Source organism: Leptonychotes weddellii, chromosome 9 (assembly GCF_054177405.1).
Source record: "Leptonychotes weddellii isolate Sample4059 chromosome 9, ASM5417740v2, whole genome shotgun sequence".
Taxonomy (NCBI): Eukaryota; Metazoa; Chordata; class Mammalia; order Carnivora; family Phocidae; genus Leptonychotes; species Leptonychotes weddellii.
The window spans coordinates 73,856,335-73,869,120 of NC_138377.1; the positions used below are offsets into that span (position 1 = coordinate 73,856,335).

The window sequence follows — 12,786 nt, forward strand, 5'->3', positions numbered from 1 at the left end:
CCCCCCCCCCCGCTACAGCCTCCCCCGGGCCCGCGCCGCGTCCCTGCTCCCGACACCCCCCACCCCCCCGCCCCGCGCCGATCTTATCGCTCGACGACAGCCATCGCTGTGCGGGCGGGCTGACAGCTGAAGCCACCAGGCCCCCGCTGCCCTCCGCGTCACAGAGACAGAGAGATCCCCGGCACCCCCCGAGACTGGGAGAAGCCGGCCCTCCCCGGTCCAAGGCCTCCGGGGATCACGCCGGGTTCCGGGAAAGCAGCTGCACTGCCGCCGCTTGGAGAAGTGGGGCCACCCGGGGGAGCCGCGAAGGCGAGACGGGCGAAGCCTTCTGAAACCCGAACTAGTCCGCGCGCTTTCAGTTCCACCCTCCATCTCGCCCCTATGAGGAGACGAGCCGGGTCTACCCGACCTCAGCCCCTCACCAGGACTCTCCAGTGGCTTGAGCCAACGCTGGAGCCAGGAGAGTTCCTCCCTGCCCCAACGGAGCGACAGGACGCGGGTGGGGGCTTGGGGCTGCTGGGGTGGGGGCAGACGGTGGGCAGTGGAGCTGAAGCTGAACCCAGGTGAGGGGAGGCGCTGGGGGAGGGGCCAGACCTCATTACCATACAGCTGAGGACGCGCCCCCCTTCTCTTACCTCGGGCACCACGCCCCCTTCCCCTGTCTCCGGGACCACGCGTCTAGGGGCTGGCACCAGTAGAGCCCAGGCTGGAGGCAGAAGGGAGAAGGCACGCGCTGGACACGCCCCCCGCAACTAGGGAGGGAGACGCCCACCAGGAGCGGGGAGAAAGCCCCCGAGAACCCCCGAGTCTTAGACTCAAGGCCCTCGCCTTGCCCCGTGTGGCCACAGAGAGGTTAAAGCTTCCGCTGGCTTCTCTGTTGCGCCGGGGACGCGAGGTGGGTGGGCGCTCACAGGTTGGGGACTGAGGCGGCGACAGCGTCCAAGGCTCGGGGAAGAAGGAGATTCGAGTCCTTCGACCCTGCTTTCGCTTTCCGAGCTTAAGTTCTTTTTACCTGCTCGAAGCTGAAGGTAACTAGCTCCGGCTGCGGACGGACCGCCCACGGGGACTCCCCAGTGTCTCCGCCTCCACGACCATCCGGGAACCACTCGCTCACCTCCCGCCCCATTCCCCCAGGCCTTCCCCCTCCCCTCACAGCCAGGGTCTCGGACCTTAACCCCTCGGCCGCGGAGAACTGGTCACCTTGGCAAGCGCAGAGTTAGGGGACCCAGGGGCTGAGAGCGGCACGGAGGGGCGGGGACCTGTGCGTGACTGGCTGGCGGGGACGGGGGATGGCGGGGGCGGAGGCCCCCTCCAGGCCCTGCTGGGGCTGTAGCGCTAGAGGCCCGGAGGGGAGGGGAGAGTGACCATGGGTTCTGAGTGACAGGCGGCGAAGAGAGGAGCCAATATATATAAGGAAGGCTCCCGAGCGCGCAGGTTTCAGTAGCGGCGCAGAGCGCAAGCTGGGAACACGAGGCCAAGAGCCGCAGCTCAAGCCGCCTCAGTGCAGTGTACCGGGCACTAGCTGGCTTGCAGCCCCAGGATTAGCCCGAGGACACGTCCTCAGCCCCGCCGCCGCCCAGCCGCCCTCACCTGGATTACCTACCGCCGCAGTTGGAGCAGAGCTAGCGAGAAGGCGAAGCGGGAGGAAAGCCCCAGAAGAGCCTGGCTTTCCAGGGACCCCTCCGGCGGACAGACGCGCGGGAAAGCGGCGTCCCGAACGAAGCCAGCTCCAGGGCGGGCGCGGGGAGAGAGCGACGCTCCAGGGGATGGCAGCCGCGTCCCGTAGCGCCTCTGGCTGGGCGCTACTGCTGCTGGTGGCACTTTGGCAGCAGGTAACGTCCCGCGCCCCCTTCACCCCCTCCCGCCGCGCCCGGAGCCTGAGCCCCGGGCGTCTGCCGAGCTGACCGCTCCCCTCCTTCCTTCCCTCGGTTCCTGTGCAATAGCGCGCAGCCTGCTCCGGAGTCTTCCAGCTGCAGCTGCAGGAGTTTGCCAACGAGCGAGGCGTACTGGCCAGCGGGCGGCCGTGCGAACCCGGCTGCAGGACCTTCTTCCGCGTCTGCCTTAAGCACTTCCAGGCGGTCGTGTCGCCCGGGCCCTGCACCTTCGGCAGCGTCTCTACGCCTGTGTTGGGCACCAACTCCTTCGCCGTCGGGGACGATAGTAGCGGCGGGGGACGCAACCCTCTTCAACTGCCTTTCAATTTCACCTGGCCGGTGAGCACAGCCTGGGTGCACTGGGAGGTCAGGAAAGGCGAGAAGGGGGCTCCCTGGGACCAAAGCCCTCCCCCAGATTTCCTCGCTTCCAACCAAACCAACCAACCAAACAAACAAAACCAAGGGCGCTCTCTTTTGATACTTTCTTCCGACTCTCTCCTGGGACCTCATCCTCAGGAAGGCTCTCACCAGTCTCCCTCTTCCCAGTTCTGTGCCCTCTCTCCTCCCAATTCTTGGGATATGAGTTTCATCACTTACTGCCCAGGCTCGTTTCCCACCTTCGAATGACTCGCTAACATGCCCCCATCTCTTAACGCTCCTACTCGGGGTTCTTCTCTCACCTTCCCTGCTCGCGCGATGGTGCGCGCAGACCCGTTATGTTGACCCGGGAGCTGTAACTGTATCCTGCAATTAGATTAATTACACCCGCGGCCGCAAGGCACCCCCACCTCCCCCGCCCCTGCTCATCTCGCTCTCTCTCTGTCTTCCCCCGCCCCCTCCTTTGGCCTCCAGGGTACCTTCTCACTCATCATCGAAGCTTGGCACGCGCCAGGAGACGACCTGCGGCCAGGTGAGTAGCTCGCTCCGCCGCCACAGGGGGGCGACACGGCGCAGCGCCGAAAGAGTTAACCTGTAATAGGCGGGGGAAGTGCGGGGTGGGGGGGGGCAGGACGCTGAGCTCGGCCTGGAGCTGCGCCCCGCGCTGGACGCTCGGATTCCGCTCGCTGCCTGGACTCTGAGCACAATTGCGTTTCCTGCGGGTTATTTTTGGCGTGGGAACGCGGGGAGCACGGCGGTGAGAAAGGCCGAAGCTGCCAGCGCCGCTGACGGGCCCCTTCCTGTATTTTACACCTTTCGCGAATTCCGCTCCTTTGGAAAGGGAATAATGGCTTTGGGATGTTGTTCTGACACAGAGGAAAAGGATATTTCAGCAGCACAACAATTCTCACTTTGAAAAGGAAAAAGAAAAGCATTACCCATCTCTGAGGGCAGAACCCGTGAATGGGCACCAGAGGACCCCTTGCTCCCAGGGTCCTCCCCGGCCTGGCTTTGCTTTTTTCTTTCTTTTCCTTTCTTTTCTTTTTTCTTTCCTTCTTTCTTTTCTTCCCTTTCCTCTTCTCTTCTTTCTCTCTCCCTCCCTCCTTCTCTCTTTCTTTCACTCTTTCTTTTTTTTCTTCCCCATTTTGACCTCTTTTCCTCTTTCCTGGTCTACCTGCCTCCAGAACACTGGGATATTTTAACATCCTTCTGTTGTCCCCTTTTTGAACGATATCAGGCCTTCTGCACACATACACACACACACACACGTGGCAGCTAACCAGTGGGACACTTGGGTTCCTCTGGCTTGTGCTTGCTAGCAGGTGGGGGTCATCTGGACAGCTGGTTTGATCCAGCAGTTGCTGGCACTCTCGGGACTGGCTGCCCTTCCTTGACCTGGCCCTCTGCCCCTTCAGAGGCCTTGCCACCAGACGCCCTCATCAGCAAGATCGCCATCCAGGGCTCCCTAGCTGTGGGCAAGAACTGGTTACTGGATGAGCAGACCAGCCCCCCCACGAGGCTGCGCTACTCTTACCGGGTCATCTGCAGTGACAACTACTATGGGGACAGCTGCTCACGCCTGTGCAAGAAGCGCAATGACCACTTCGGCCACTACGTGTGCCAGCCAGATGGCAGCCTGTCCTGCCTCCCCGGCTGGACTGGGGAGTACTGCGAAGAGCGTAAGCAGCCAAGCTCCTGCCTCCCTGGCAGGGGTCCCCGGAGCCAACACAGTGGCCTCTTTTCAGCCACAGCCTACCTCCCTCACAGAACAGGTCTGGGCTGCCCACTAGCCGGGCCTCAGGAACAGGTGGGGATGCTCAGGACAGGCGTGGACTCTGATCTGTCTCTTCTTAGTGCTCCTCCCCATCTTGCCAGAGCCCACAAGGACCCTGTTACCGCATTCCATCCAGCCAGGATTCTCCTTCCCTGCGCCACGGTTGCCCTTTATAATGCCCGTGCGTGGCTCCTCTGGGAGGCCAGGAGTGGGAAGTGAGCCCAGTAGAGCTGGGGGCACCCCCAGGGCCAGGAGAGGGAGTGCGGGGCTGCAGGCTCCTTGGCATTCCAACCTCACCCAGCTCTGTTTTCTTTCCTCAGCTATCTGTCTTTCTGGCTGTCATGAACAGAACGGCTACTGCAGCAAGCCGGCGGAGTGCATGTGAGTAGGGGACAGGAAGTGGGCGAGGAGGGAGCCGTCCCCTCCCCGGCCAAGCCCTCACCTCACCCTCAGCCTCCCTTTTGTTCAACAGCTGCCGCCCAGGCTGGCAGGGCCGCCTCTGCAACGAATGCATCCCCCACAATGGCTGTCGCCACGGCACCTGCAGCATCCCCTGGCAATGCACCTGCGACGAGGGCTGGGGCGGCCTCTTCTGTGACCAAGGTGAGTTGGGGCAGAGAGAGGACGCAGAGGGGGTGGGAGAGATGGGCCAGGCGTGGGGACCAGAGCTGTCGCCCTTCTGACTTGGTGACTGCCCCGTTGGCTTTCCCATTATCCTTCAAGGAGCTTGGGGCTTTTAAGGATCCTAACAACTGGCCTCAAAGGAGATGGTGGGTCATTCTTGCTCAGGTGCTGGGGACGCAGGGTGGCTGGAGAAGCCAGGAGCACGACAGGTTGGCAGCCTGGAGGTCGCACTCAAATTCCAGCAAGGCCCGGGAGCAGGGATGCTGGGCTCAGTTCCTCTTTCTACCTTGTAGTTACCTATTAACCCCCTAAGTGTTTGCTTACCTGCCAGGGCTGTTTGAGCAGCTCTCCCCTAAACAGCTGCCTTGTGGGGTGTGCCCACCAGCTGCCCTGAGTCTGTGGGCAAGTTGTGCCCCTGGGCGGAGTGACATCTAACCGACTTCTTGGTGTGGGGCAGAAACGGCCCCCTTCTTCCTCCTCAGTGGCGCTTGCCAGGCAGCTGCCTGAGCCCAAGTCTCTCTCTGGGTTTGGGAGGGCCGCTGGTCCCTCTGGCTCTGTCGGGGTTGACCAGCCCCAGCCATGGGGGAGGGAGGCCTTTGCTCCTCATCCTGCAGCCAGCTGCAGCGCGTGCCTCCCATCTGCAGGGTCCAGGAGGGTGGTTGCCGCTATGGAGACGCCGGCACAAGCCTCGGGAGGGTGGGCAGGGGGCTCGCCGGGCTAGAAAGAGCTTGCCTGGGCCCTGACTTGCTGGCAACAAGGGGCTTGGAATTCAGCCCCTGTATTCTTTGTGTGTGTGTTGCTTTCTCCCTCCTCTCCTCTACCTCAAACACACTTACACACCTGTTCCTGCCCACTCTCTTTCCTCGCCCCACATTTGCTCCCAGGTGACACAGTCATATACTGATCATAGGCAAACACAGCCCTTCCAGTCTCTCTATTTGCTCCCTCCCTGTCCTTCCCAAGTAAGAAAACAAATACTTATATTTCAAAATACCCTCGTAACACATTTCCCTTTAAAAAGTGCCTGGTCACTACTTACGGTGGCTCTTGCCTCCTCGCTACCATTTCCACCTGTTAACATTTTATCCCTCCTTCCAGGCTTATCTCAGCTGCCCCTCCTCCACGAAGCCTTTTCTGACTTCCTCCTCCACATGGGGCCTTGCCATCGGCTTTTCTTCCTTCCCTTCCTTCTACCCTGGTGGCCAGTGGCTGTGAGCTTACCTAGTAGGCAGTTGTCCAGCTGTATTTTTTTTAAACTTTGGTTCGTTGCACAGGCCAGATGTGGGTCAAGGAAGAAGGGTAGTTGGGCCGGGATGAGTTTGGGCTGGAGCCTCTGGGCCACACATGGACACTGCACTTGCACCATAAGGAGCCCGGCGCTGGGGATCATCCGACAGCCCCGCTCAGCTGGCTGCTCCCTGTCTCTGCAGATCTCAATTACTGCACCCACCACTCCCCATGCAAGAACGGGGCGACGTGCTCCAACAGCGGGCAGCGGAGCTATACCTGCACCTGCCGCCCGGGCTACACCGGCGTGGACTGCGAGCTGGAGCTCAGCGAGTGTGACAGCAACCCCTGTCGCAACGGGGGCAGCTGCAAGGTGAGCCTCGGGCCGGCCCAGGGCTGGCCAGGGAGTGCCCAGGCCGCCCCACCAGCGGAGCCGCGCGGCCATGGCCCTGCGGGCAGGGGGGTCTGGCCCTAAGCCACTCATCCTTGCCCCCCAGGGTCTGACTTGTGCCTCTTTCCGGCCTCTCTCCAGGACCAGGAGGATGGCTACCGCTGCCTGTGTCCCCCGGGCTACTACGGCCTGCACTGTGAACACAGTACTTTGAGCTGCGCAGACTCCCCCTGCTTCAATGGGGGTTCCTGCCGGGAGCGCAGCCAGGGGGCCAGCTATGCCTGTGAATGCCCCCCCAACTTCATGGGCTCCAACTGTGAGAAGAAAGTGGACAGGTGTACTAGTAACCCGTGTGCCAATGGTGAGTCTTGTTGCCTCGCTAACCCCGGGGGGCCAGGCTTAGGACTCAGAGAGCCTTCTGGAAAGGGGGTCAGGAGAGGAGAGAGGCCAGGTCGGTCCCTCTGGGCAGGCTGAGATGGTCCCACCCTGCTCTGGATGGTGAAGAGCTGGCATCATCAGCGGGTGGCTTTGGAAGAGGAGCAGGTTGGCAGTGGGTGCTGGCCTTAGAGGGAGGAGTGGTGCGCACCCTGCTTCACCTTCTATTTCCATGTCGGAGCCCCCTCCTGGTGGGGATGGCCTCTGACCTTCCCCAGGAAGTCCTGGGCTAGGGAGAGGACGTATGAGGCCTTGTGTCCCTCCCAGAGGGAGGCTACCACACTTAGGGCCCTACTTCAGAAGGCCTCACCTTGCCCCATGGCACCAGGCATCTAAAATGTTCAGCATCTTTTGGGGTGCAAAGCATGTTGGTTATCTTGGTCTGCTTGGCCTCCTGATGACCCTCTGTGAGGCAGGCAGACAGCAGCATGCAGGAGAAAGGCCTCAGGAGCTGGAGAGGGGTGGGAAGGGCTGAGATGGAGTGTGTTCTCTGGCTAATCACTCCGTTAACTTTGTTAGCTGATAATTCTATTTATTTGAGCATTTACTATATACCAGGCGTGGGCTCCTGCCTTCATGCGTCATCTGACCTGACCCTCAGAGCTCTCTATGGAGGGGATAGCTCCGTAGATAGATATACTCTAATTTAACAAGGGAGGAAACTGAGGCTTCGAATAAGGCAAAGCAACAGGTGCTAGATCACCTCCAGCTTGAGAGACACAGCTGCGATTCGACCCCAGGCATACCTGTCCGATTCCACTGCGGAGCTCTGTCAGATGCTAGTCATTTTATACGTGAGCTCCCTAAGGCATAGGGGGCCAGAGGCACCCTCCAGCCCAGGTCTCTGGACTCGTGGTACAGTGCTCTTTGTGGTGGGGTCTGGGGTGGGGCGCTCACCCTCTGCCCCAGGGGGTGTCCCAGGCGATTGCTGACTCGTGACCCATGTGTACCCACAGGGGGCCAGTGCCTGAACCGTGGTCCTAACCGCGTGTGCCGCTGCCGTCCTGGATTCACAGGCCCCCACTGTGAACTCCATGTCAGCGACTGTGCCCGCAACCCCTGTGCCCACGGCGGCACTTGCCACGAGCTGGAGACCGGGCTCGTGTGCACCTGCCCCGATGGCTTCTCGGGCCGGCGCTGCGAGGTGCGGATACCAGCCGACGCCTGCTCCTCGGGACCCTGCTTCAATGGGGCCACCTGCTACCCTGGCCTCTCCGAGGACAGCTTCGTCTGCAACTGTCCCTATGGCTTTGTGGGCAGCCGCTGCGAGTTCCCCGTGAGCATGCCACCCAGCTTCCCCTGGGTGGCTGTCTCTCTGGGTGTGGGCCTGGTGGTGGTGCTGGTCTTGCTGGGCATGGTAGCGGTGGCTGTGCGGCAGCTGCGGCTTCGGCGGCCCGACGATGGTAGCAGGGAGGCCATGAACAACTTGTCGGACTTCCAGAAGGACAACCTGATCCCTGCCGCCCAGCTCAAGAACACCAACCAGAAGAAGGAGCTGGAAGTGGACTGTGGCCTGGACAAGTCCAACTGTGGCAAACAGCAGAACCACACACTGGACTATAATCTGGCCCCAGGGCCTCTGGGGCGAGGGACCCTGCTGGGGAAGTACTCCCACGGTGATAAGAGCCTAGGGGAGAAGGCGCCCCTGCGGTTACACAGGTGAGCCCCGCCTGGAGGCCCAGGGCCTGGCCACAGAGCCCTGCTTGGAGCTCCCTGGGCTCCCCCAGGACGGGTGGAAGGCTGGCACCAGGCCCTCGACTGCTGTTGAGCAAACAGGGGGTTTCGCTACTGACAGGAGCCGCCTCTGACAAGATTTCGGCCCGGGGTCCTTTGTCCCTCCTTCTCATTCATTCATTCATTCACTCACGAAGGTCAAGGGACCACACTGTGTCTCTTACGACTTCCATCTTTCCATGGGATGGCTTGTCTGCAGTAGCAATGCTAGCTTTTTCCAGGCCTGAGACCCTGGTAAGTTTGGGGGTCCTGTGGCTCTCTTGGGGGCCTGTTCCTAACTGGCCCCCCCAGGCTAGCCTTGGGCATCCCTGGTGCCTGTGTCTTCTCTCAGAACCCGTGCCCTTTGGCTCTCCGGGGTCCGGGTTAGCACCCCACCTGCCCCCCAGCCTTCTCCCTGTCCCTCCCTCACCGGCCTGTCTTGTGTTCCCTCAGTGAAAAGCCAGAGTGTCGGATATCAGCGATATGCTCCCCCAGGGACTCCATGTACCAGTCTGTGTGTTTGATATCAGAAGAAAGGAACGAATGTGTCATTGCCACAGAGGTGAGTGCCGGGCTCGCCTTCCCTTCCAGCATGTCCCCTCCTGCCATTCGGGAATGGGAAAGTAGCCTGGTGAATTTCCACCCCAGGAGCCGCTCCTGAAGGGTGGGTCAGAGCCCCTCCTTGGCTGGCCAGGTGCAGTGGCTCTTGGGTCCCTGCCGGCCCTGCTGCCGCAGAGGGTGTGAAACAGGAGCCGTGGGGGTGAGCGGGGCCTAGCTCTCTCCGCTGTGTTCGCGCTGGGCTGGGTGGCCCTGGCACCTGGCCAGCTCCCCGGCACTGCCACAGGGCTGCGAGTGCTTGCCCTGTGCCCCTCCTGCCCCTTCGCACTGCTTCCTCCACTGGCCCACCACATGAACACAGGCTCCCAGGCCTGTGCGTGTCCCAGGGCCGAAGTCTGGGGAGGGCTGCCCCACCTGCCTCATGGGCTTCTCCCGGGGAGGCCCGGGGCAGCCATGGAGGGAGTGCTTGTCCTCCCGGGTAACCGACTTCCCTGCTTTCCCCATCATCTCCAGGTATAAGGCAGGAGCCTTCCCAGGACATCCCAGCTCGGCCCCAGCAGCTGGATCTTCCTTCTGCATTGTTTACATTGCATCCTGGATGGGACATTTTTAATATGCAACGTGCTGCTCTCAGGAGGAAGAGGGAATGGCATGACCTGGACAGACTGTGAACTTGCCAAGCGATGCAGTGCCCTTCCACGCCTCTGCGTGTCTGTCTGGCATCAGATTGGCAGCCGCGCCAGCCAGGGGAGCAGAGAGGAGAGGTGCCACTGGGACCCGCCCTGCCGGCAGTGGCCTTCACAGGGCCCCTCTGGGGATTTGGCCTGTTTTCCGGAGGGAGCAGCAGTGGCCCCGTGGGGCCTGGAGCTGCTGTGGCCTCCACTGGCATCTGTGTTTCCAAAAGTGCCTTTGGCCCAGGCCCCATGGTGACAGCTGGGTCCGAATCAGAGAGGAGAGAGGAGGCCAGTATGGGCAGGGCCATCTGTGGGCCAGGATACCATCGGGTGCGGCTCTTGGCAGGAGTTGCCCTGCAGGTGAGGTGAGCGCCTGAAGCGGGAGGAGCACTTTCTGCCCTGTGCCTCCAACTACTGCATGTGGGCCTTGCTCAGAACACCCCTCCAGCTTCCCCCTGGCCTTGGCCCTCTGGGCAAGGCTGTTCCCCAGCCTCTGGCCTTGGGTGCCTCTGCGTTCCCCTGGGCAGACAGGTGAAGGGCCTGCCCCATTGGCCAGTCAGGGGAGCCAGGCCTAACTGGGGGGCTCAGGGCAGCATTGTTAGAAATTCCAGTGAGGGAGAACTGAGGTTCCGTTGCCACCGAGGCCCTTTCCTCCCTCGAACCATTCCTACAGCCTCGAGCCTGGGCTTTGCCCACACCCACTACTGCCCCCAGACCACCCTTGAAGCCGATCTTCAGAAATCAATAATATGAGGTTTTTTTTTTTTTTGTAGTTTATTTTGGAGTCTAGTATTTCAATAATTTAAGAATCAGAAGCACTGACCTTTCTACATTTTATAACATTATTTTGTATATAATGTGTATTTATAATATGGAACAGATGTGTACAGGAGTTTATTACTTCTTGGGTCCTGTCTTTGTGATGGCAGAGTGGGAATGCTCTCTCCATCCCCTCTCACTTCCCTTCTTCTACTGCAGCTGTCTGCCCCACCAGGACCGTCGGGACCCTGTGCGCTTGGGTTTGGCCGGCTGTGCTCCCGACCCTTGTCCCCTTCCAGTCCTTGCAGAGCCCCAGCTCGCCCATCTAGGCCCAGGCCCAGACCAGCCTTCCCTGACTGCTGGCTTGAGGCTGCTGTGGCTCCCTGTTTCCCCTTATGCCCCCACCATCACTTGGGGGATATGCCCCCTGACCTGAGTCTATCTCCCTTTCTCTCCTCAAGCCTGAAAAAATTTGTGGGCTCCCTAGCCAGCCTGGGGGATACAGGAATTTGGGGGAAGGGATGATCCTGCCTGTATTTCTCTTTTCAAGTAGATTCGCTTATTGGAGAATGGGGTCTCTGAACCAGAATGGCATCTGGGTCCTTCTTCCTGCCGCTGCAGGGTTTTAGATAGACTGGCACCTACCTACTCTTTTCTCATTCCCAGCAGGGCACTGATCTTGGGGGTGGGGGAGCTTGCCTTAGGTCTGTCCTCTTTGCAGCTGGCCAAGAGAGCGGAGTCTGGGCACCTGGTCTGCCCAGAGCTGCGGGGACTTATTGACTGCAGGGAGAGGACGAGGGCGAGGAGGTGGCCTTCCCTGAGTCCAGGTCTCTCAGGCTGAGGCACTAATGAGGGAGTTTCAGTCGCTACTTCATGTCTACCTTCCTGTAGGTGCAGGATGGTCCCTAGGGGGCCACAGTCCTCTCTCTACAGCCACAGGCATACCCCATGGAGAGCAAATGATGAAAAAATGGAGCCCCCGACAAAGGCCAAGCAGATGCTCCCAGCCTGTCCACAGTAAACCAAAATAGGCCCACCAGATGCTCCCCATGGAGCCCAAGTATATGCAGTGCTCCTTGCCCTCCCTTTTCCTCTTTCTCCCTGATACACACACAGCATGCCCGGCCTTGACCTGGGGGCTTATGCCAGAGACATGGGAGTGAGAGACGAAGGCTCATCCACACTCACCCAGAGGCACATGCTCCACGCCTTGCTCTTGCCCCCTGCTCCCCTCACTGCACACACAGGGTATCAAACAGGAAAGCATTCAGGGAACCGTTCCCACAGCCTGAGCCGGCAGCAGGGGGAAGAACAACACGACCTCACTCTTCCTGCCCAAAATGAAACAGGAAAGCGGCTCCCGGGCCCTGGGGGCTGGGGAAACTGGGCTGGGACACAAGGCTGATGACGAGGCTCCCATGTGGGGGACAGGTAGGACACCCGCGGGCCTGCACGTCCACACAACCAGGCTGTGCTGGGCTTCACGGGCCGCCAGCGCCTCAGAGAAGAGCGCTGGAGGGGAGCTGGCTAGCTAAACCCACTCACGGGCTCTGATGCCCTAGACAGGGAGCTGGGAGAGCCCACCACACAGGCTTTCCCCAGGACAGAGGGGATCTAAGCCCAGGTTTGGGTTAGGCAGCCCCAACCCGTGGCTCCACGGGCAGAAGCTAGGCCACGCAGCTGGGGTGTGAACAGGCCACCGCAGAAGCCCTCCTACGCTAGCCTGGAGGTCACTCCCGGAGGGTGCAGCCGCTTCTCGTCAGTAAGGTACCCAGGCTTTCCTGAGAGAGTGTCCAGGTATATGGGAGCGGTCCTGGGCTTGGCAGAAACAAGGCCAAACAAAGCACTGGGAAGTGCTCTCCAAGGTTTAGCAAATGCCTGCTTAATTTGTTAAGAGTATTTCATAAGAGAATTCAGTTTCGTGGCTCCTTAACAGCCTGGAGGCAGTGCCCAGCCTAAAGGCTAATCTGACCCCATGGTGAACTCCAGCTCTGGGGACAGCTGCTTTTCCAGGGCCCACTGGCTGCTAACCACCTGGGTATCTCTGTGGGGTGGGGAGGTGAGTCAGGAAGAGGCTGTGAAGGGAGGAATGCCTTTACCCGGCTTGTTCCACCGGGGCCCCCCCTCCTGCCTCAGCGCCGCGGTCAGACTGGTTAGGGGGTAAGAAACAAAAAGACAGTGGCTCCTATCCGGCACCCCACCCCCCGCCCCGGCCCCCAGCTCAGACTAAATAAGGCCACTAAACTCCGGCAGTACGGATGGATGCTCCAGCTCTGACGGGGACCCACACACAGGGCTCGCCCCTCCCTGCATCTCTCCCAGCCCTTCCTCGTGGGTCCCGCAGGATCGGCGAACCCAGCCCTCCGTCCCACGTGGCCT

At 60.7% G+C, this 12,786-nt stretch overlaps 1 protein-coding gene across 2 annotated transcripts; it reads left to right on the forward strand.

The window, feature by feature from the left end:
• Positions 1–1,258: 1,258 nt before the first annotated feature.
• DLL4 (delta like canonical Notch ligand 4) lies at positions 1,259–10,540 on the forward strand. 2 transcript variants are annotated; one of them, XM_006742479.3, is made up of 11 exons: positions 1,259–1,832; positions 1,944–2,213; positions 2,727–2,784; positions 3,668–3,931; positions 4,347–4,407; positions 4,499–4,629; positions 6,081–6,250; positions 6,410–6,629; positions 7,660–8,362; positions 8,870–8,978; positions 9,488–10,540. In XM_006742479.3, the coding sequence occupies exons 1-11, from the start codon at positions 1,767–1,769 to the stop codon at positions 9,491–9,493; spliced, it is 2,058 nt and encodes a 685-aa protein (XP_006742542.1). In that variant the 5' UTR covers positions 1,259–1,766; the 3' UTR covers positions 9,494–10,540. The 2 variants fall into 2 exon arrangements, with proteins under 2 accessions (XP_006742542.1, XP_081687069.1); XM_081830943.1 differs by lacking the exon at positions 3,668–3,931.
• The last annotated feature ends 2,246 nt before the right edge of the window (positions 10,541–12,786 follow it).

Coding starts and splice junctions, on each gene's coding strand:
- DLL4 (XM_006742479.3), top strand. CDS start 1,767: ATGGCAGCCGCGTCCCGTAGCGCCTCTGGCTGGGCGCTACTGCTGCTG. Junction 1,833..1,943: donor TGGTGGCACTTTGGCAGCAG/GTAACGTCCCGC, acceptor CCTGTGCAATAG/CGCGCAGCCTGCTCCGGAGT. Junction 8,363..8,869: donor GCGCCCCTGCGGTTACACAG/GTGAGCCCCGCC, acceptor GTGTTCCCTCAG/TGAAAAGCCAGAGTGTCGGA.